Raw genomic sequence first — 24,315 nt, 5'->3', positions numbered from 1 at the left:
AAGCATCTCTTGCCTGTCTAATTTTTCTACCTTTCCACTCATTTGTAGTACTCCTCCCTCTCCTTCCGTATCGTGCTAGCAAAAATTTTCATCTTCCTTTACTTTCTATGCTCAATATTCTCGATGGTAAGGTTCATATAGTCTGATCTTCATCTAACCTCCACGATGTTTGCTCTGTTGTCCTGCTTCGAGAGACAGTGCTTTATGTCACAACGATCGATGCGTTTTCTGCTCTTTTCGTGAAGCTGTCCATGGATTTATGTCTTACTTATTGTTTTTAGTACCCTTGCATTGTATGTGGTAAGTCTGAGCAGTGTGCCCAACAGGGATTCGAACCTGGAAGCCTTACTGTTGATTGCATACCGCTACTAATTACTCTATCGAAGCACAATTCATGGACCGAAACTTTGCCACGAAACTGTGAGACGACAGGAATGATATAGAGGGAAGTTTTGTTAACGAGAATTCATTCTTTTACTCCAAGCAACGTTTGTAAGGAAACGAGAGGAGTGCTTGGCGCGTTGAAGCTACGGAAGGATCCGGTACATATGATAAGATGGCGTCACTGGTGACGACAAGGATCTGGTTTAAAATCTCGATTTGGCCTACAGCTCTAAGTAGTCATGCACAATCAAATATGCTCTTTAAAGTAAAAGATTTTATACAATAGATTATTTGTACAGTATGCGAGAAGGTAACTAAGAGAGAATTTTTACTATCAATGAAATTGTTCAGTCCTTACATGACACTTGGCCAATATAACTGGAATCTATATTAAAGGTAAGACGTTTTAAAAGGTAATTTGTAACATATTATAGCGTTTAACATTTTCTTGCCGCTGTATATATTTGCACGGAGAAGTAGATCTGTTGACTATGCGATCTGTTATAAGCTGCATTTACCACTATTTTGTGTCTAACGAAGACCACAAAATGTTCCGGATGAATCTTGGCTTCCGGCTGGCGAACCCGTACGTACATTAAAACCATACGCTTCGTTAACCTCTTCGCTAACTAAACAGTTTGAGGATCATACACTGACAAGAGTCTTGCTGCTACACAATCCACCTGCCTACGTAACTGGCGTTTGGAGCGACAAAAATTGCCTTAACTTCTCTACATATAGGCTCTCATAGGTCGTAACAGCTTCTGACTAATGCTGCTCACTATCACCTCTCCTCAATACAACTGTATTCGTTTTTCGTTTTTTACGTTTAGCTATGCCGCGTTTGTGAATTGCGGCGAGTAACGCATATTAATTGACATACGAGCAAAGCACTTTTCTGCAAACCATGTTAACAACTTATTAAGACATTGTTGTATAGTTACGGTTGGCTGCCACTCAGTTCACGGTAGGCGACCGCTACCTCGGAAAGCGAGTAACCTTCTTGATGCTGGATTATACCCAGTGTCTCTTTCAACCTCACGTAAATTTATAAAAACTTTTCATTAACCAGGCAGAGAGGGCTTTACGAGTCATGATCCATTTTAATGTCGTGGACTTTTCAACTAAATAGCAGGCGCGCTGCTTATGAGACACAGGTGAGAATTTCTAGTTCCACCATTTACGTTACAGTAAGGGAAACCTCGGTTGGAACGGTGCAGTACGAACTACTTTTAGTTTAATTCTGTGACAATATGTCCCATACAAAAATGTAAAAACCTGGCGGGCTGTCAGTATTAGAGGAACTGCGACAATAAATGTTAGTTTCTCTATCTGTTTCTAACTTTTTTTCTTTTCGGAGTACTTTTCTACTAGCAATGTTGACTTTCTGTATATGTGTACAAGCAATGTATCATGTGGAAGTCTTAATTTCAGATGAGAGTTAATGTGATTAAAATTTCTCTACAAGCGAAAACTGATGCTTATCTGTAACCAAATATGAAGTGGCGATTTGTGGGGTAATTTGTTAGAAATACAGTGGGGCTAGTTGTCACGATGAAAAAACCTGCCTCGTGTCATGTGCAGCTTCTTATTATGTATTTTCATTGTGAAGGCAACATGAGAAATTGCAAAAAGAAGACAAACAGAGGCACAACGCCACAAATAATATATACTGAAGCGGAAAACGAAGTAATGTCAGATTACAAGTAATTTTTAAAAACAAAACAGACTTTCTATAATATTGTTAACAAATAACATTTAAGAGAAAAACAATAATAAAAACTGTAACATTTTTGTCAACGCCTATTAGGCTACACTATGAATAACAGTTTACCCCACCCACTGTAACAACATGTCACATTGTAGAGTAATCTGTAACAATGTGCATCACCAGTAATAAACATCAATGATATTCCTGTTAGATGAGCTTAAAGGGAAAAAAATGCGGTGAATCTGTAACAATGGTGCTACATTACAAGCTGTTTCGCATTAAAATAACTCTAAAATCTTCTTGTACAAACATCATTGAAATGAATTGTAACAACTATCCCATCTCCTCCAGTTAAGATTGGCAGTTTCTTATCTCACACTACGCAACTAATATGTCAAAAGGCGAGTAATCTTACTGTTCACAATGGTTCAAATGGCTCTAAGCACTATGGGAACGCAGTTGTCCCCCAATACTCCCGACACCACTCATCACTGCCTAGAAAAGAAATCTTCACAAACTGAACTCACATACTGCCCTGTCACACAGACAGACAAATTAATACAGTACCAATTTTCTAAGAAAGAACTTTAAATGGATATTGTCTAGTAGCAAGAGAAATCGGACTATAACAATTTATCATGAAATCTGAAAACTGTTTCGTTATCACCGCGAAACTAACCTCAGGAACTCTGCCCCCATTTTCCCTCCTTGCTCAGATCTAGGGCCCACTCTTGACTGCCACATAAACACAGACTCGATAATCATTTCTACGTTCATAATAATCATTTTTATTGACTGCACCAAGAATAATTTGTAGATACTCGTACTCCACTGGCAGAGTTAGCCCACGTCACGTTTGGTTCCATAACTACCGACACACAACCCCGATTTGTGTTCATAAGTGATACATTGTCCCTTCTCCCTGCATGTTTGTGACGCCATCGGAGAAACTGTCGTCGTTGTTGTGGTCTACAGTTCGGCAGCTAAACAGCTAGTCTATCCCGTGGAAGTCTCAAAATCTCCGAATAACTACTGAAATCTACATACATTTGTACTTCCTTGCGTATTCTATCCTTGGTCTCCCTCTACAACGTTTACTCCCTGATACTTTCCTCCAATAGCAAGGCGACAGTTCCTTGCGCCTCAGAATACTTCCTATCAATCGATCCCTTCTTTCAGTCAAACTATGCAATAAATTTCTTTTCTTCCCAGCCTGATTCAGTACCTCTTCATTAGTTACGAGGTCTACGTTCAGCATTCTTCTATAGTGGTTCACTTCAGAATCTTCTGTTCTCTTCTTGTATAGACTGCTCATCGTTCACACTGCACTTCCTTACGAGGCTATCTTCCAGACAAATACTTTCTTCATAACACTTAAATTTGTATTCAGTATTAACACATTCCTCTTCTTCAACAATATTTTCGTTCCTATAGCCAGTCTATTTTTTGTATCCTCCTTACGTCCATCATCATCAATTATTTTACTGCCCAGTACCGAAACTTATCAACTACTTTTGATGCCTCATTTCCTAATCTAATTCCCTCAGCAACTCCTGATTTAGTTCGACTACCTTCCGTTACCCATGTTTTATTTTTGTAGACTTCATCTTATACTCTCTTTTCGACGCCGTCGATTCCGTTCAGCAGTCCTTTCAAGTTCTTTTTGTCTCTGTCAGAATTAAGCTGTCATCGACGAACCTGAAAATTTTTGTGTCTTCTTCTTGAACATTCACAGTTCATAGTAATTGAGTAGAAGTGATTTCTGGCGTTCCCCACGTTAGTTTTACAGAACCTTTGCTGTTCCTTATCTATGTAAACGATTTGGGAGACTGTCTGAGCAGCCGTCTTAGGTTGTTTGCTGATGACGCCGTCGTTTATCGATTAGTAAAGTCAACAGAAGACCAAAACAAATTTTAAGATATCTGTAAGGTGCGAAAATTGGCAATCGACCCTAAATAACGAAAAGTGTGAGCGCTAAAAGGAATCCGTTCAACTTCGGTTACACGAGAAATCAGTCAAATCTAAAGGTCGTAAATTCAACTAAATACCTAGTATTAAAATTACGAACAACTTAAATTGGAAGGAACACATAGAAATTGTTGTGCAGAAGGCTAACCAAAGACTGCGTTTTATTGGTAGGACACATAGAAAATGTAACAGAACTAAGGAGACTGCCTACACTACTCTTGTCCGTCCTCTTTTAGAATACTGCTGTGCGGTGTGGGATCCTTACCAGATAGGACTGACGGAGTGCATCGAAAAAGTTCAAAGAAAGGCAGCACGTTTTGTACTATCGCGAAATAGGGGAGAGAGTGTCCGTGAAATTATACAGTATTTGGGCTGGACATCATTAAAACAAAGGCGTTTTTCGTTGCGGAGCAATCTCCTTACGAAATTCCAATGACCGACTTTCTCCTCCGAATGCGAAAATATTTTGTTGACGCCGACCTACATAGGGAGAAACGATCACCAGGATAAAATAAGGGAAATCAGAACTCGTACTGAAAGATGTAGGTGATCGTTCTTTCCGTGAGCTATACGATATTGGAAAAATAGAGAATTGTGAAGGTGGTTCGATGAACACTTTGCCAGACACTTAAATGCGATATTCAGAATATCCATGTAGATGTAGTTGTAGAATTCCTTCTCCAAATTTTTCTTTGATTTCCTTTACTGCGTGCTCAATGTACAGGATATAGGCATCGGGGATAGGCAACAACTGTGTGTCACTCCCATCTCAAATACTTGAAAGAGTGTGTTCCGGTCAACAACACAAAAGCTTTCTCTAAATCTACAAACACTATAAATTTAGATTTTCCTTTCTTCTAAGATAGTTGGTGCGTCAGTACCGCCTCACACTTTCCTAAATTTCTCCGGAACTGAAATCAGTCTTCTCTGAGTTTGGCTTCTACCAGTATTCCAACTTCTATAAATAAACTAAAACAAAACGAAAAATCGAGTCACCACCAAGGAATTACCCGAATGAGACGGAAATCGGTAGATGTGATTTACATGTACAGTCAAACAAATGATTACAATTTCAGAAAATTTAGTTGATTTATTCACGAGAAAGAACCTCACAAGCTGAGCAAGTCAATGACACGTTGGCCCACCTCTGGCCATTACTGAAGCAGTTATTAGGATTGGCACTGATTGATAAAATTGTGTGATATCCTCCTCAGGGATATCGTACCAAATTCTGTACAACTGGCGCCTGAGATCGTCGAAATCCCGACATAGTTGGAGGGCCCTGCCCATAATGCTCCAAATGTTCTCAATTGGGGAAAGATCCGGCGACTGTGTGTGGGTGGGAATGTAAGCCCAGGATGGCTTTCCATAAAGGGGAACTAAACGGGGCGTAGAAAATCGTTAACGTATCGCTGTGCTGTAAGTGTGTTGTGGCTAACAACCAAAGGGATAATGCTATGAAATGAAATGCTACCCCACATCGTCACTCCTGGTTGTTGGGCCATACAGCAGGCGACAGTCGGGTTGGTATCCCACATCTGTCTGGGGCTTCCCCAAAGACGTTGTCGGCCTGGAATCTCATTAACTGTGATCAGTAGCGAGACCGCTTCGAATTAAGCCCCGATGACCAGGGAATACATGTCTGCAGACACCAGAGGTATACCAATCTTAATGTCGCCTGGTGTACAGCCCGACAATCAGGAACGATGGTCTGAGGTGCCTTTTCATTTCATAGCAGGAGGTCTTCGGTTGCCATTCATGGCACCCTCTTACTACACAGCCGTACGTCGACGATATTCTGCGCCCTGTTTTGTTGTCCCTAATGGTAAACTTTCCTGAGATTATATTTCAGTAAGATAACGCCCGCCCGCACGCGGCGAGAGTTTCTACTGCTTGTTTTCATGTTTGCCAAATCCTGTCCATTGAGAATGTTTAGAGCCTTATGAGCAGAGCCCTCCAATGAACCGCCCCCACCCCACCCCCCTCCCACCCCGCCCCAACTCGACCTGATTTTGACGTTGTAGCGCGCCAGTTAGGCAGAATTTGGCACAATATCCCTCAGGAGGACATACAGTAACTGTATCAATTCAATGCCAAGAAAAATAACTGCTTGTGTAAGGGCCAGAAGTGGGCGAACACATTACTGACTTGAACAAAAAAATGGTTCAAATGGCTGTGAGCACTATGGGAAAAAAAAATGGTTCAAATGGCTCTGAGCACTATGGGACTCAACATCTTAGGTCATAAGTCCCCTAGAACTTAGAACTACTTAAACCTAACTAACCTAAGGACATCACACACACCCATGCCCGAGGCAGGATTTGAACCTGCGACCGTAGCAGTCCCGCGGTTCCGGACTGCAGCGCCAGAACCGCTAGACCACCGCGGCCGGCGAGCACTATGGGACTTAACATCTGAGGTCATCAGTTCCCTAGAACTTAGAACTACTTAAACCTAACTAACCTAAGGACATCACACACATCCATGCCCGAGGCAGGACTCGAACCTGCGACCGTAGCGGTCACGCTGTTCCAGACTGAAGCGCCTAGAACCGCTCGGCCACTCTGGCCGGCTGACTTGCACCATTTGTTTCTCATGAATAAATAATCCAATTTTTTTGAAATCGTAATAGTTTTTTTTTTGTCCATGTACGTCACATCTACGGATTTCCGTCCATTCTTGTAATTCCTTCGTGGCGTGACGTGTTTGAATTTATTTATTCCTAGAGTGTAATCGTGCCAGTCTTTTGACAACATGATAGATCAGTAATATTCAGACCTGTCACTACCAACTTTCTTTGGAAATTCAATTATTACATGCTAATTGAAGTCTGGTATTTCAGCTGTCTCATTTATCTTGTATGAAAAGTGGAATAATTTTGTCGTGGCTGGCTTTCCCAACGATCTCTACAATTATGAGGGAATTTCGTCTACTGCAGGGACCTTATATTTTTCAGTATTCTGTCAAATTCTTCTCGCAGTGAAGGCTAGAAACTGTACTAATGAATTAAAATTTGTACAATGACTGTGGCTTGAACGCAGGTTTCTTCCTTACTAGGAAGATGTGCTAACCGCTACACCACTGCAGCATTGTGGCTACCACCCCTGCATGGACTATATTCTAGTCCAATGCCCTCCCTAACAAACTTCAGATCTCACCTTCAGCCCATTTTCCCATTCTTAAATCGTCGATGTTGGCAATGCCCTCCAACATTGGAACAGCACCCATCTTTGTACGTAATGGGGAAATTGAGCCTATAGCTCAGGTGCAGCTGATCTATTGATCTGATAGGATCTCAGAGAGCCTGGCCAATACTGACTATTTAAGAAGTGGAAATCGGGCTGAGGTTGTAAATTGACGTTTGTTTAGGGATAGCACTGGACTAGCGTAGTCTGTGCAGCTGTGGTACCCACAGTGGTTAGCACATCTGCGTAGTAAGCAGGAGACCTGGGTTCGATTCCCGGCCGTCCCACAAAATTTAATTCGTTGCTTCAGCTTCTGTCCTTATCGAATGTAAGTTGAGACTCATATGTCTCCAGGAAAATGTAATTCCATCATGTCTTCTCCCAGTATTAGCCATTCCCGCGTGGCCATTTTGAATTTTCTGCGAGTCTCATTTACCACGCCTAAGTGCGCCACTCCGCCGTGTGCCCGCAGGTCAAACAAGCTGAAACCGTTCTGGCTGTCGATCACGGAGAAGGAGTCGCTGCCGGTGCTGGACTTCCTGTCGGCGGCGCTGATGTCGGCCGAGTACGAGCGCGCGCTGGCGCGGGCGCTGGCGATGTCGGAGTGCCGCGTCGTGCCCTTCTTCGGCGCCTTCCTGCGCGAGCTGCGGGACATCCTGGCGGGCAGCCCCAGCCTCGTCGTGCTGGCGCCGCCCCCGCACTCGCCCTCGCCGGCGGCGGGCCCTGCGGCGGCGGCGGCGGCGGAGGCGGCGGAGGCGCAGCTCGAGGTGAGGCGGCGGCGCGGGGCGCGCGCGCGCTCCTCGGCCCCCAGCCACAGCCGCAGCGGCGGCCGCGGCCGCGCCCGGCGCGCAGTGGTAAGCCATCCCTCCGCCCCCACTCACGCCGACACTCGCGCTCCGCCCCCGCACCCGCCTCTGGCGACGTGGCCTGGCCGCTGTCTCTGCGCCGCGCCGTCCGCTCGCTCGTCACCTCGACCTTCAGGTTCTTCTCGTTCTGACCGCGATCCGACACTTGCGCTGTCATCATCACCATCTGCACTCGTTACGTCAGCCCTACGGACCTTCCTTTTTCCTCTCTACTATTCCAAGGTGTCTTAACAGAACTGCCTTACGATTTTCCAGAATGTATCATTTTGCCTATGGAGTGTGTTTTTGTGGGTGATGCCCTTACCGATCTACACTATCTGGTGCAGAGTATCTGAACGTTTATTAGTGGACATTAATATGAGTTGTGTCCACCTTTCGCCCTCATAACGGTTTGAAATGTGTTGGTGACACTTTCTGTGAAGTGTCTGAATGTCTGTGGAGGAATTGCAGCCCATTCTTCCTACGGAGCCCAATCCACAGATAGTAGCGATCTCATCGCAAAGGTGTTCCATCTGGTTCAGATCGGGACACAGGGCAGACTCCTCCACTTCAGGAATGTTATTGTCCACAAACCATTGCCTCAAAGATGTTGTTTTATGACAGGGTGCATTATCATCTTCATACAAACAATCATCGTCTCCGAAATATTCCTTAACTGTACGCTATACGTAATGTATTCATATTCTTCCGCATATGCGCTCTAAGGAGACCACACCCTAACTTCGAAAAACACCCACATTTCATAACACCATCTCCTCCATACTTCACTGTTGACACTACACATGGTAGCAGGTAATATATTCCAGACATTCGTGAAAACCAAACCCTCCTCTCAGGCTGCCAGAGCGTGTAGCGTGTCCGCCTTCCTAGCTGAGGGGTCAGCCCATCTGACTACCGTGCAGTGGGCCTGGGTTCGATTTCCGACCGTATCTGAGACTGGGTGTTTCATTGTCCTCGTCACCTTTACATCATCATCCACATGCAAGTCATCCAGTGTGATGTCAACTAAAAAAGACTAGCAACTCAGCAGCCGAACTTCTGCATTTGGGACTTCCGGCCACCAATGCTGTACGATCATTTCATTTCAGTGTATAGCGTGACGCGTCAGTCATCCACTATTCAGTGGCTTCGCTCTTTCTACCAACTCAAGCGTCACTCAGTATTGACTACAGAAATGACTGGCTTATGAGGAGCTGCTCGGCCACTCTGTACCCTTCTTTTAACTCCCTACACGCCTCATCGTCCTACCTGGACTGCTGGCAGCGTTTTAGAACTTACGAGTGATTCCTTCCGCTAATTTCATGCGATCTTCCAACCTCCGTAATGCTCGTTGCCAATGTCTGTCAGTACATGAGATCTGACTGGTTTGGTTTCGTGCTTCCACTTCAGAATCACATCACCAACGATCGTCCCGGGCGCCTTCGGAAGGATCGAAAAATCCCTGATGAATTTGTTACTCATGTAACATCCAATGTCTAGTCCATGGTCGACGTCACTGAGCCCTGTTGGCCGACCCACTCTGGTATTACTGTTTCTCTAGTGGCAACACTCTACTCCCCGCCTCCTTTTATAATGGTGGATCCATATCCTGCGACATCTAGTGGTCAGTTCTTCATTACACAGTGATATCCGAATACGTTTGATCAGGTAGTGTACCCAAACACGTCACACGATCCACCCACACAGCTTCAGTTCTAACAGTACTACCTTCCATTTTCCAAATTTCAGACGTTTTGCTAAGCAATGGTTCGATTTAGGATCTCCGTTGACAGCTCTCTATCCAGAGTTACCTTCCCATAACTTATAGACAAGCTCAAATTTGTAAGGTGCGTTCAAAAAGAAACGAGCCGAGGGCTTTAAAAATAAAAGCGCTGAAAGAATCGTAATGTCATTCCCTGTGGAGAAAGATGCGATCCCTATAAGAACATGTACGTCCCAGACTCGCCGCTAGAGGGACATGGGAGCACACCCACGTGGCAATAGAGCAAACAGTCGTGTGCGTCGACCGTCCACTTCACTCAGTCGTGCAGAAAAGAGTTAAGTGGAGGCTTCAAAAGGAGGAAAAGGGGGTTACTGAGTTGCCTAACAGCGTAAGGAGTGCGGGGAACCGAAATTCATCAAAGAATGGCACCAGTGTACGGAGAACAAATCATGTCCGTTGCTAGAGTCAAGGGGTGTAACAAGAGATTCAGGGAAGTACGGATGTCGATAGCCAATGATTTATGGTCTGGAACGATACACCGCATTACTAATGGCACTGTACAGCAGGTGGATGGCCAAATTATTCAAGAGCGACGAGTTTAAGTACAGCCATTGTAGCAGAAATCGGATTGAGCGTCGAAAGTGCTTAAGAATAGTTTCAAATTTCGCAAAGTGTGCGTCCAAAGGGGGCCTCAAAATATTTAACCAGCACAGAAAGTATGTCGAATGGAAGTCTATCTCCAACATCAACAGTGCTATGCCAAGGAAGGGGATGAGGTTCTGTCACGCATGGTTCCCAGAGACGAGACATGGTGTCATCACTTCGATCCCGAGACAAAACGACGATGTCTCCACTAGAAGCGTGCAGGATCTACGTCATCCAAAAAACCGAAGTGCGGGAAAGATTAAGCAAGCCAGCTCCACGACAGAGCGAGATCGCATACAGCAAACACAGTGAAGGAGCTCATGCATAGGTTCAAATGAGAAGTCCTCAGTTATCCTCCATACACTCTGCATCTGTCCTCCTGCGATTATGCCATTGCGAATGAGTTAAACATGGCATTGAGAGGAAACGATTCACCTTAGACAAGGAAGTGGAGCAGAAAGTGCGGAACTGTTTCACAAAGCAACCACAAGAATTTCACCAGACGGTCATCTACCGACATGTGTCGCAGTGGGACAAGTGCATCAACAGTGCTGGGCAATACTTTTGAAATAAAGGTACAAGTACAGTTTACATGCCACCAGCTCGTCTCTTTAAACTCCCTGATATAATTTACTATTCTGAGCTTTAATCCGATATTGAAGATGCTATAGACCAAACTCGGATGTGTCGAGAGAAGCAAAGTGAAGTTCGCCCATGTAGGAGATTGTTTATAAAACCGTGTTCAGCCAATTCTTGAGTACCGTTCATCGGCCTGAAAAATTTTAGAGCTAAATTGAGAGCAATAGGGAAGATTCAAAGAAGAAATGTGCGCTTCGCAACGGGTAGTACAGTCAGCACGAGAGTATAAACAAACTCCAGTGAAAGATGCCTTAATGTATAGAGACCTAGTTTCAAACCTCCGAGAGCCCAATTTCCACGTTTGAAGAAAAATGTTATTTATTACAAATAGTCAGTTGAAGGCGACACACTTGTGAAGGCGAGGGAAGTCAAAGATGAAAGACGAGGCCTCAGTAGGTGGTCCAACATAGAACACTGTTAAGCAAGTCCACAGATGTCAGAAGGAAAATGATTTCAAAACTGAGAGGAAGAGAAATGAAAAGTAGAATAAATAGTGCATACGGACTGTGAGGATAACAGGGAAGGATATAGGGAAAACGAGAGAGAGAGAGAAAAAACGATGATAAAATAGTAAGAAAAGAAGGAAAGAAAGCAAAAGAAGAAAAGGTGAAAAGAGAGAGTAAATAGTTGAATAAACATGGAAATGCTACCAATTAAAACACTAAAACACTAAATTCATGAACTGGGGGGGAGGAAAGGGGGAAATCGTTAACTGATGTTGAGTCCAAGAGGGTAGATACAGAGAACAGAAGAAAAAAGAGAAAAGGTAGGGTAAGAATACTGCTCGGAGTACCTAGAGAAGGATATTACTGTCTCCGTAATACAATGTGCAAAAATGGAACCGTAACTCGGTTGAAACTCCGAAAACAAAGCTTCAACTATTCCTTTGCCTTACCACTATACCACTTATCACAGAGAGAAATGATAAAAAAAATATGACAAAATGAAGACAAATGCTACAGTATTTTAAAAACAGTACCCACTGAATAACATAGATGAATTTATAGTGCTAAATGCTACGTAACGATGGTATGTTAGTGTCCCTGAGTGTTCCCTTGCCAGCTCTCGCTGTATCTCGGACGTCGATGCAGAAAATAGACTGCGGTCCAGTTACGAACCTCGTTAAGGAAAAAAACCTCAAAATATAGGTACGAGTGTTTTGTACATTTCGTTTTCCACAGCCGCTACTTATTATATGAAGGATATAACTACAACCATCACAGCTAATATAGAAGTTGTTCTGCATTTCTTGCAACTATTTTGGTTCTCCGGCGGTGAATCACATAGGATCAACTACATTGGGCGATTGCTTAAGAATTCTGGAATATTTGGTGGTGGAAACATAGCCTAAACGTCAAATCCAAAGGAACGTCAAATAAAAAGCTGTGAGACCTTTTCTGTACGGAGCTAAGACATGGGCAAGAAGCTCAAATGAAGACGCTTAGATAGATGTATAGAGCAACTAGAATGAGGAAGTCCGAGGAAGTATAAGGTTTCTGAGGAGTCCAAAACAGTCCATAAACGGGAAGAGGAAGACCAGAGCAGAAGCAGAGTAACTTCCCTCGAGAAGACCGGAAGGAGAAATAACTGATATCACAGCCTGAAATCACAACTAGTCATGGAAATAAAACAAAAAGAATTTTATTGACAGCTGTTCTGGTGATAATTATGATTTTCATATAAATATAAACAACATATTGCTACAGTGACATTATAACAGTATGTCTTATTCGTTCGTTCTAAAAATAGTCATTATTTGACATAGGTTAGGGAAAAGGTACCGGCTCTTTTCTTCTCGAAAGAATAATTCCATTATTTAGTTAACTGAATAGAGAAAATCTAAATCGGTTATTTCAAAGGGAATTTCGATCCCCACTCCTTCCGAATACGAGTAGTGTTGTAACCAGTGCTCTTTCTGATTTATTCACACACCACGAGCGATTTTGTCTACCAGAGTCTCTTAGTATGCACGTTTAATGTAGTGTAATGTTCTTATTTGTTTGAGAAGTACGCACCTGGACACGGGGGGGGGGGGGGGGGGCAGATATCCGCAGCTTTGAAGATTTCGAGTTGATCGTACACGCGGAATGAATATTTCCTTCGTCAGTTTGTGTACGCAGTAGTGGAATTTCCTGACGGATTAAGACTGTCTTTCAAGGCGAGATTCGACCACGGCATCTTACTTTTCGCGGACTGTGCTCTTCCTACTGAGATATCCTGACGCTGCCCACGACCTTCTTTCACATCTTCCTCCCTCTTTCCAGTTTCTTCGAGAATTCTCCTGCACATTTTGCTTTATTAATACTTCTTATTTTAGAAGTGTGTGTGCTTCCTCTTCACTTTTCCAAATAATTGAAATGAAGTACTGAAAACCTTGAGAACTGACCTCATTGCAGTCCTACAGAACAGATGCCATTACATTATTATTCTAATAACATTTGGACAATTTTCCACTGTTGTCTCGTACAGTCGTTAATATTATTGAGGCAATGGGCGTCCCAAACTACTTTAGGAAGCTCCGTGACGAAAACATCAAATTCGTGTGTTATTATCGTGCTTTCCCCACAAAACACGTGGTAGAAACGCTAGAAAGTGCTACACAAATGAGATGAGTATTTCGAGCGCACGCAGAGACAGCAGCTGTGGCTTTCGAGCGGAGCATACTTAAAATATATGTTGTATAACGAACAGTAGAGTATTAACGTTTTATAAAACTCTTTGAACTGGTGGATAGAATAGCATTAAATAGTACTAACATTAACTCTGTTTCGCTTTGTTATAAGGAATGTGTCTCCTTTAGAGACATGGTTCGAGAATATTAATGACTTTTATCATCTTTTGTACAAGGAATCCAAATGATTATGTGGTAGCATACTAAAATTGTGTGCTTTATGGAACGTCTGACTTGTTGTAGTGCATAACCCAGAGCATGTAGAGAGGATTACGTATTCAGAGTTGTTTCATCTAGAACAAATTTCGACCACACAAGGTCTATTTTCATAGTCTCAAGAACATTACTATCAATCTCTTTGAAAGCAAGTCATCGTGGTCGTGCATGCATCAGATTTCACCCTGCACTAAAATAATTTATTTCGTAGTTTTTCTTCAAATAACTATACACAGAAGTTCAAACACTGGAGTTAACAGCAGAAATGTGTATAGGAACCATTTTCCATTGTACGAAAAATCACAGACTCACTGTGCAGACAGCTATACAGGGCTATTGATAAACGTCTCCACGGTTTCAGAAGCAGACCTCGCAGAAACTACAAGACATACAGAAAACTGACACTTATCGGCGGATAGATCATCTCTCTAAGTTTTGATTCCTAATATTCCCCATGGCGTGGTTGTACTAAGGAAAAGACATGTCAGAACATGTAGGCAAGTCATCCGCTCTGTATTGTTACGTCGAATCAATTCGCGCCTGGAGATAGGCAATACCAGTGAGGAGATTTCCACAGAGGGATACTATCGAGCTCTCTCAAGCATTTCTTGTTAACGACTGCAAGGAATCGAAGGCACGTATTGATATTCAGAACGTCACAAACGGTGCTTATACTGCCCACCTCTAATTTGAGTTAACAACTTTCCGCTGAAATGTATATTTTCTGTTTGTCTAATACACGGCCCTGTCACTTTAATATGACCACTTGACAAAAGCCTGAATACCCACTTATTGCAGCGCAGAAGTAAAGAAAAGGAGTCATTGAGGGTCTTGAACGTACCGACAGTGCTGTGGAGCTATGCCGATACCGATGCCGTGGCCAGCTGCGATAGGTTTCACGGTTCAGGATCCATGGCTCAAACAGCCCCATAGAAGTGGTCCTACAGACTCTTGATTTGATTTAAATCTGGGGGATGTGGTGGGCAGAGTAGTATGGTAAACTCACCCTGGTGCGAGTGCGTGACACGTTGCATTGTTCAGCTGATAGATGCCATCGTGTTGAGGAAAAACAAACTACATGTAGGGGTAGACATGGTCCCTAACGATAGATGCTTACTTCTGTTGTTCCATTGTGGCTTCCAGAGTGACGAGTTCACCCAAGGAATGCCACGAAAACATTCCCCAGACTGTAACACTCTCTCCACTGGACTGGACCCTTCCCAAGTTTGTTGCAGAGCCGTATACACCAAAGGCCATCTTTCCGATGGAGCATAAAACGTAATTAGTCTGGAAAGGCCACCTGTCGCTACTTGGTGGACGTTCAGGTGCGGTACTGTCCTGCAAATTCCAGCCTTCGTCGCCAGCGAATAGCTGCAAGCTTGGGCGCACGAACGATGCGCCTGCTGTGGAGGCCCATACATAGCAGCGTTCGCTGAACAGTCGTTGAGAAGACATTGTTGGCAGTTCCTTGATTCATCTGGGCGGTCAGTTGCTCAACAATTGAACGTCTGGTATACTTTAGCCATGGTGGCTTGCGAACAGTTTCCAACATTGGCTTTTCGGAAAATGCCTCCACCCCTGGTGCGAAAGCCGATGGTCGTGTCCTTTTGAACGTTAGATGAATCGCTACTTTTCCACATAGTGGCAACGACTGCACTGTTCTTCGCGTCCCTCTCGATACGTCTTACCTACTGTCCATTGCTAGTGCTGCCACATGCCGTCAGTGAGTGGTTATTGCACGTTGACGTCCAACATATGCGGTTGTCACATGAATGTAACGATCGTGTAATTTCTTCACAATTATCTCCTGAAATCCACAGGTACTTAAAGACTAACCCTGAATATGTGAATGGGTCTCGTGGTACTAGGTCTTCTTCATAGGGCACGACATGAAACAAAACGATATTAGGTAGCCCTAGTCAAGGACAGGGCGGTTTTATCAGTTTCTAAGGATAGACAAGGACTTTTTATTGCAGTTTAGGGACTACTGACTTGAAACGGACTTGTTTAGACCTAATTTTACGCATTCTGTGAGGAAGTTCAGTTTAAAATCATAATCCGAAAAAGGCCTTCGCTGATCAACCTCGTCGTAAAGAATTCTTGAATCTGTGAGAGGGCTAAGCACCTACATTTATTTCGTACGGACAGGTTTCTTTGAACTGTTGTTTCTTTTTGACTGTTCGATGGGATAAAATATTTGGTTTTGCGTAATATGGTTATGTCTACTAGGCCTTGGCCCGATCTGCTTACTTTCTGTCACCTTTTCCAAAGAATTCCGGAAGCTGCTTGTATAAAGTTTGAATAATCGTTTATGTAAACACCATTACTTTGTAGGAGAAAAATTCTTATTGGCCGCTATTTATCAAAACATTGACGATTCTTTTTGATACTAATTCGTCACGGTAGACTATATGACATGAGGTAGCTGACTGTCGAAAACAAAGTATCTCATTTTCCAGAGATTTAGTAATATGAAAACAATCGATTCGGGTTGTGCCCAGAAATTAAGAATATATTGTCAAATTAGATTTTGTGGCTTCAAGCAAACGATGCATATACAGGAATGGGAGTCCCTGAAATCTTCTGACTAAAGTAATGGAAGTGGAACACCACAGCCGTATTTTCAAGGTATTTATTATTCAGACGACTAGTTTCAATGCTACATTTGCGTCATATTCAGGTCCCGCTATAAACCAAATAAAAATGAAACACAGGCGGTTTATAAACACTCTCACACGTTAAGAAGTGTGTAATAATTCCAATTCAAAAGAAAACGGCCTGACAGTTGTGAATACTACCAAATCATCAGTTTAATAAATCACGGTTGAGAAATGCTGACAAGAATTACGCACCGAAGAAGGGAACAACTGATAGAATCCACCCTAGAGAAGATTATTTTAGTTTGGTTTCGAGATAAAGAACACGCGAGGCAGTACTGACCCTACCATTTCGTATGGAATACAAGTTAAAAAAAAGAAACACATTTATAGAAGTCTAGATTTAGATAAATCTTCATTGGAATACATTCTCTGAAATTCTTAAGACAGCAGGGATGAAATACAGTGAACAAGGAGAAATTTGGATAGATAATTAATGTTCAGGGATAGGAAAATAGAAACTTCTGTCAGAGGCGAAAAAGGATTTGCAAAATTAGGTAAACGGAGTGGACAGTGTCTTGAAGAAAAGTTATAAAATGAACATCAACAAAAGTACAATACGGATAAACGAATATAGTCGAATTAAATCAGGCGAAGATGTGGGAATAATATTAGGAAAGGAGACACTAAAAACAGTAGGTGAGTTTCCGTATTTGGGCAGCAAAATAACTGACGACGACCGAAATACAGAGGGTATAAAACAGCATTAGCAGGAACAACCTTTCTGAAAAGGAGAAATTTGTTAACACAGAATAGAAACTTTAATATTACGAAGTCTTTTTTTACCAGTATTTTTCTGGAGTGTAGCCTTGAATGGAAGTGAACGTGAACGGTTCAGCCAACAAGTGAACGGAAGCTTCAGTGGTGCTACAGGAGAATGCTGAAGAATAGACCGGTAGACCTGATAACTAATAACTGTGTACTGAATCAAATTGCGACAAACAGAAATGTGTGTCACAAATTGATCAAAATACTGAACCGGTTGAGAGAGCGCAACCCGAGGCCTAAAGAAATAGTGTAGTGACTGAGGAAAGTGTGAGGGATAATGATGGCAGAGGTAGACAAAGGCTTTACTCCAGCAAGCAGGTTCAAATAGTTGTAGTAGCTATGCAGAGAAGAAGAGGCTTGTGCAGGAGACACTGTGCCAAGAGTTTAAAAAAACTAATCTTTAGACTGAAGATCACAACAACAATAACAAACCGTATTGCATGAATTACTGGTCAGGCATTTCGTACGTAGTGAAATACTAATTTCCGGTGGTTGGTTCCGCACCTCAGTATAATCAACTTACCGTGCTCTACTTTCTGTGTAGTTCTGACTAAAGTCTTGGGACTCCCAGTGTTGATGGGCATAATGGAGGAAAGTAAGCATACTCCTCAAATTGTATGTCGGAAGCATTACGGAACGAAGTGATCACAAGAAATATAACATACTATTATGTCCAAAAACCTGTTGTGAACGTGAAGGTACGCATTTTAAAAAATGGAGCACAACCATGAAAACTGTTCTACAGTAACAAAAAGTCTGCTGAAGGATGTGTCTGCCAGATATGTTTTGGCAGCGACTTGGGATGTTCTAATTAAAGTGGTTCGGGTGGTCTGTTGACAGTCGATCCCATTCGTGCGAAACGGCTGGTGTCGGAAATATGGTTTGTATCTCCGAGTATCACAAGTATTTTCCACAAGATACATATCTGTAGAATCCATGCTATGAATATCTTCAGCTATGATAAATACATCTACCAGAGTATCTCGATACGAACGGGCATTGTCGACCCTGAAGGCAAGTGTGGACCGACTCTGAGAAGTCACACATGCAGTTGTTGTACCTCATATCTGAGGGTATTGGTATTCCTCTGGCCATCCTTAAGTCCAGGAACGAGGACGCCAACCCTTATCTGAACTATGCCAGTATGAGAATTGTCTCATTGTACAATGTTCCTGTGATTTAGTGGCTAAAATTGTCCATCCAGGCGAATATGCGACGAGGTTGATGCTGCAACCCGGAACGGGTTCCATCTCTAAAGAGCACTTTCCTTCACTTAGTTTTGTGAAGACAGTTAACATGCAGTCATGGCCGAATTTCATTATGTAATTAAATCTAGATCATACAAGAAACAGAGTATTCAACGGCCTTATCTCGTTGTATACACTGATTCCTCTAAGAGCACCGAATTGAAGGAACGTCAGGCGTGGACAGTGCTTGAGAATGGGTGACCACATGGGTACGGTACCCCACGTCTTGTTGGCTGCTTACTCAGTTTAGGGGTATTGATCACCACGATTAAATTCCGAATCTCTCTGCAGTGTCTCATGAAGTGAGGATATGTGGAACTATTGATGGCCGGCCGTTTGACGGGAAGAGACGTTAAATAAGGCAGACTTCTTGGCATTATTCGAGAAGAGTAGGCTATATGCTGGCACCCAGTTTCATCCATCTCTCATCATCGTCCAACACAAAAATGAAACCACTCTACAAGGACCCATTACGGTCACCTACACTTTATCAGATACACTTAAACAAACAACTCTCACACTCCACGTTGGAAAAATCAGGTTGTGTGCAAAGTACTGGAAAACATTTGTAATTAAGTGGCTGAACCTGCCCTTCGGAGTACTTAACCAACAATGTCTTACGACTTTTAAGTCCAGATAAACATCTTCTCATACACTAATACCGACAAACCCTTTTTTGGCCTACGTCGTACATTCCCTGTAACTCAGAACTGTCGCAAAAGCTTTCCAGTTGGCGGTGCCCTATAACTTTCAGATACTCGCTGAAAACCGTACTGTACCACCATCAATTGCTATGAAGAAACCTTTATTATAACTTCCACTTTCGACTGCCACATATCATTATGGGGCACAGAAATATTCTCAGTCATTGTGAATGCAAATATAACGTCAATTCTACTCCACATAACCTCAAAAACGCAAACTGCGCATTAGATAAGAGTTACACATTCTTCAGAAAATGTTGCCTGTCAATAACCTAACAGTAAAACACATCCAATGAAGGATGCTTGTAAAGCGTTACAGCATCATACCCTTAGACTCTTAATTAGAACGTCGTTATGTGTTGGTTTCTGAGGTTCAGTTTAGCCGGCCTCGGTGACCGAGCGGCTCTAGGCGCTTCAGTCCGGAACCGCGCTGCTACTATGGTCGCAGGTTCGAAGCCTGCCTCGGGCATGGATGTATGTGATGTCCATAGGTTAGTTAGGTTTAAGTAGTTCTAAGTCTAGGGGACTGATGACCTCAGATGTCAAGTCCCATAGTGTCTAGAGCCATGTGAACCATTTTGAGGATCAGTTTGCGTCTTGACATGATGCAGAGAGGAAGTAAACATCGTATATGTGTCCACACAGACACTGTGAATGAAAAAAATTCCTATACCTGATAGTAATTTGTGACAACCGAAGGTAGCAATTATAAAGGTTTTAGTTGGCAGCTTATGGTGGAACAATATGATTTTCGACGTCGTAAAAGACTTGAAATGACACTGTGGTGTACTCAGCTCTGGTCAGATTGTGATTTATACCTGACTACTTCTGGCACGAGTGAGTCGTAGTCCAAAAACAGACACTGTGGTGTGTACTTCACCAAAGACTACACTATTACCACAACACGACCGAGACATTCCAGATGTAATGCAGTTATTTTCATTACTTATGAAACACACGCCAATGTGATGCTGTAAGTCTTCCTCTCCTTTACAGAAAGCACTAACTGCGTGTGTACAGAAATCTACTCTGTCATTTAAAGTCATGGCCAATGTGTCATTTCCTCTCCCCCCAATCATGTCCCTTTGGATCATAGCATAGAAGGTGTTGTAAACAATTACACGTGATACATATATGTAATGAAAACCATTTAAGTTTCTGACAAAACTCTTCAGTATAGTCATGTGCCATACACACTATAATTTTCAAATTAATTAATTATGAAGATGTACACTTACACAATTATTATACTCATTAAGTAAATTGTCCTGTCGTTTACTTCATTCCTCACTCTCTGTTTTGCCACGTGTACATGTTCATATTCTTAAATCATTAGACACATTATCTTACTGAGCCTTCATTATTTCACTTGGTGACAACATGATCCACAATAAACAGTGAATGGGGCTTTTCAGAAAAACTTTTTGCAGAAAAGGATTATAACTATTTGAATGCTTAAAATTTGTCTTTTTAACATCTCTGTTGCACATGAATATTTTTGATATAACTAGTTTTGATCAACATCAATCATCTTCAGATTTGTGTAATTGCATAAGTATCCTGTCTTGTCCATGTGGAACTACTTCTAAACAGATCTGAAGACCATCAACTTAGAGTAAAACTAGTCACATTAAAATAATAAATGTCCAATGGAGAAGGCAAAACAAATGATAAATTTTAAATATGACAACGATTCCTGAATCTCTCATGACGATTATGTAGGCAAAAGTTTTTAACCCTCCTACTGCTAGGACATTTTAGTTTTACTGAGCATCAGTGAGGTCATAAAGACACCAAGCAAGTTACATGGGATATATTGGCAGTATTTTAGTGAACTAACATAAAAATATACATTATATGTGTACAAGGTAACATAAATGTTATGTTCAAGAAAATGACTCCAGTGGTACCGGTACTCAGTGCAAAGAAGGTGAATAAATTTTAATGTATTAGAAGTATAAAACTGAACAAAACATCACTGAATATAATTGGCTCAGGAGGAGAAAGTCATATATTTTGAAAAGAATGGGTTTGAAAACAAGGGAGAGTAGATTTCCAATGTGCCAATGGGGTCATATTGACCCAAGTGGTACTAGGAATCACACAACAATAGCTGAGGCAAGAACTCTCAAATGAGTACAAAAATGGGTTTGAAATAATATTTTCATTGTTGCAGGTGTTTCATATAATGGCTGTTCATTGTAACTATCATCATTCTATTTTCCTAAATTTTACATTCTAGAAACAAGCAAACAATTTAAACTGGGGCATACTGACCCTAGTGGTACTAGGTGCAAAAAGAACTTGAATAAATTTTTATCTGTTGTAAATATAGAAGTGAACAAAACATCATTGCATACAATTGACACAAAGGGAGAAAGTATGTATTTTGAAAATAATAGGCTTGAAAACCAGGCAGAGTATATTTTCAGTGTGCTTATGGAGTCACACTGACAGCAGTGGTACTAGGAGGACTAAATGTCGTTTCTCAGGATAATACTGTACATAGTTACAAGATCCTGAAGTAGAAAGAAAAACACTTTTGTTTACATCATTCTATCAGTGGTGATCTAAAAAAGAATATTCGAGCTTATACTCATGAGTAACACTAACGAGCTTAAGTCACTGTCCTAAGATAATACTATAGGAAAGTATAATAGTGTGCTGTGAACAACTGACAGAAACTGAAGTACTAACTTTAGAACCTGCAGTGTAATGAATATATCATGGTAATTGAAAATCTGTGCTATACTCATAAATCAAGGTTTGTGTCCCAGTATGGCATGATCTTTCAGTTTTCATCACATATTCATAATTTTTGCTGACAGAGACTTCATGAACTTCATTGGAAACAGTTGACATTAGCTTAAACCATGTGTATGCAGTTGTAGCTGTCATGTAGTATGCATTGTGTTTATGTAGGAGATGTACCGAATCTGACATTATATTCAAGTCACACTCTCTTTAAAAACTGAGGTTACTTTTGCAAAATAAATTAATAGGAGCTATCTAGAATATGTGATGCACAAGAGTTATATGTTGGTAATGGGTATCAAGGTTCAATTGCACTAATTGTTCAAGATACAGTACCTCAGTTGTTGGATACTTCACAACTGAATAGCCCAGTGGTGTAATAAACACATTAGTGAGACTTTAACTCTAAGCAATTATAAGCTATCCAACAGCTAAAGAGAAAGGAAATATCATCTGCACCAGTTGCTCCAAACAGTAGCAATACATTATGTATTTGAAGAGATAGATATTTCTCCTATACCATGAAATTATAAAACAACGAATAATATCATCAATCCTAAAACATTTAGATCTGTCTGTCATGCTTTTATTAATAAAAACAACTAAAATTATTTAAAAAATTCCAGCTCTGCTGCATAATTTGTAATAACAATTTATATTGTCTTGATGCATGCATTCTAGAGACTTGTCAGTAATGTTATAAGAGAAAAAATATATAAACTGTCTTCATAGAATGCATGAGTTTAGTTACACAGTGTAGACAGAGTTTTAATATACCTCTCTTGACAGTGTTCAATTATTCTCTCTCTGAATATGTTTTCACTGTAGCATTACAATGCTGTGTTATAAAATATACTAGTGAAATAATTGCATCTATCTGCCTGTTCATCAAGAGTTTTGCATGATGTTTTGCACTATTTTGATAAATCAACACTATATTAAGGAAGGGATGGCATAAACTGCATGTCGGTGCTGCGCTATGCATAGTATGAGTCTTGTTACAGTTCTACACATTTGGTTGCACATGCTCTGTAAGTACTGTATATATTATGTATTTCGTTTCATTCAGCATAAATGCACATTATCACTTACATTTATTTACATCAAATATTTGTGTTTACATTAAAAGTGATCGCAATAAACTTTCATATTGAGTGTAAAAGTGGTGTGTTCTTACAAGCACCACATGATAGTACTGTGAACCACATTAATCATAGGCATCATTCTTTTAGTGTAAATCCACCTGAATAATGTATGTACAAAATGTTCATCAGTTTTCAAGCACTCATACCAGTGCTAGATTCTTATTACATAACTCTTTTGAGTGTGTCTTTTCTCTCAGTTTTATAATGTAGTGTGTCATATCAGAAAATTTTAACATGTTACATATATAGGAAAATTTTACTTAAAAATTTATGTAAACTGCTGAATTACTTCTAGAAACATTTATATATAAGGTAATTCTTAGATAACTAGAAGCAATGTACATAGAATCACAAATTTGTTAAAAAGTATTGTACATTAGAAGCAAATCTTCTTTCAGCATTAAGTATATTGGTTTTTGAGTGTTGTACACACATACAACATTAAATTAAAATATTCTTAAACTTACTTCCTATGATATAATGTTGTGTATATGCACTGAATTAAATAACGTTACATGTTAAGCTGTATACAGTGTCAACCCTACAATTATTCTGTACATTTGCTTATCAGATAGACTGACTAGCTACAAAAAATATTAATCACAAGAAAATTTTGTCAGAAGTGCCTTCCATGGTTTTAGCTTAATTTCTAGCGCAAGACTATTTTCAAAATGAATTATGTGTGATATTTTACTTACAGATTAGGGTTAACAAAGTTGTAACAAAAATTATATCACGTTTCTTGAAACACAGCTGTGGTTTTATTGTAAAACAATTCTGTGAAGAGATTATAATCTGTGATAAGGAATGCTACATTGTTACAACTGTACTGAAAATTTTCGGTAAAATAGTGAATAAAGTCATACATGAAAAATTTTGACTTTCATTTTTCTCTTTATAACCACCTCCTCTATAAATTTTTGTGATGCCCTTACATTTCCTGATATAAAAAGGACAAACTTATTTATAAATTACCAGAACCAGAAAATGTAGAATTTTCTAAATTATATATTTGGAAGTAAACAAATTTAGCTCTCATTTTATATCAGCTGC

The 24,315-nt window shown here is 41.0% G+C and overlaps 1 protein-coding gene across 1 annotated transcript in view; it reads left to right on the top strand.

The window, feature by feature from the left end:
- The window catches only part of LOC126237096 (1-phosphatidylinositol 4,5-bisphosphate phosphodiesterase epsilon-1-like), a 428,615-nt gene that overhangs the window by 275,669 nt on the left and 128,631 nt on the right, over positions 1–24,315 (top strand). Inside the window, exon 7 of the mRNA XM_049946900.1 lies at positions 7,721–8,015. Coding sequence (XP_049802857.1) covers positions 7,721–8,015 — 295 coding nt within the window. The remainder of the gene's footprint in view (positions 1–7,720; positions 8,016–24,315) is intronic.

The sequence above is a fragment of the Schistocerca nitens genome, chromosome 2, assembly GCF_023898315.1.
Source record: "Schistocerca nitens isolate TAMUIC-IGC-003100 chromosome 2, iqSchNite1.1, whole genome shotgun sequence".
Taxonomy (NCBI): domain Eukaryota; kingdom Metazoa; phylum Arthropoda; class Insecta; order Orthoptera; family Acrididae; genus Schistocerca; species Schistocerca nitens.
Note: the sequence above shows the minus strand (reverse complement) of the source record. Positions and strands in the feature narration are given on the sequence as shown.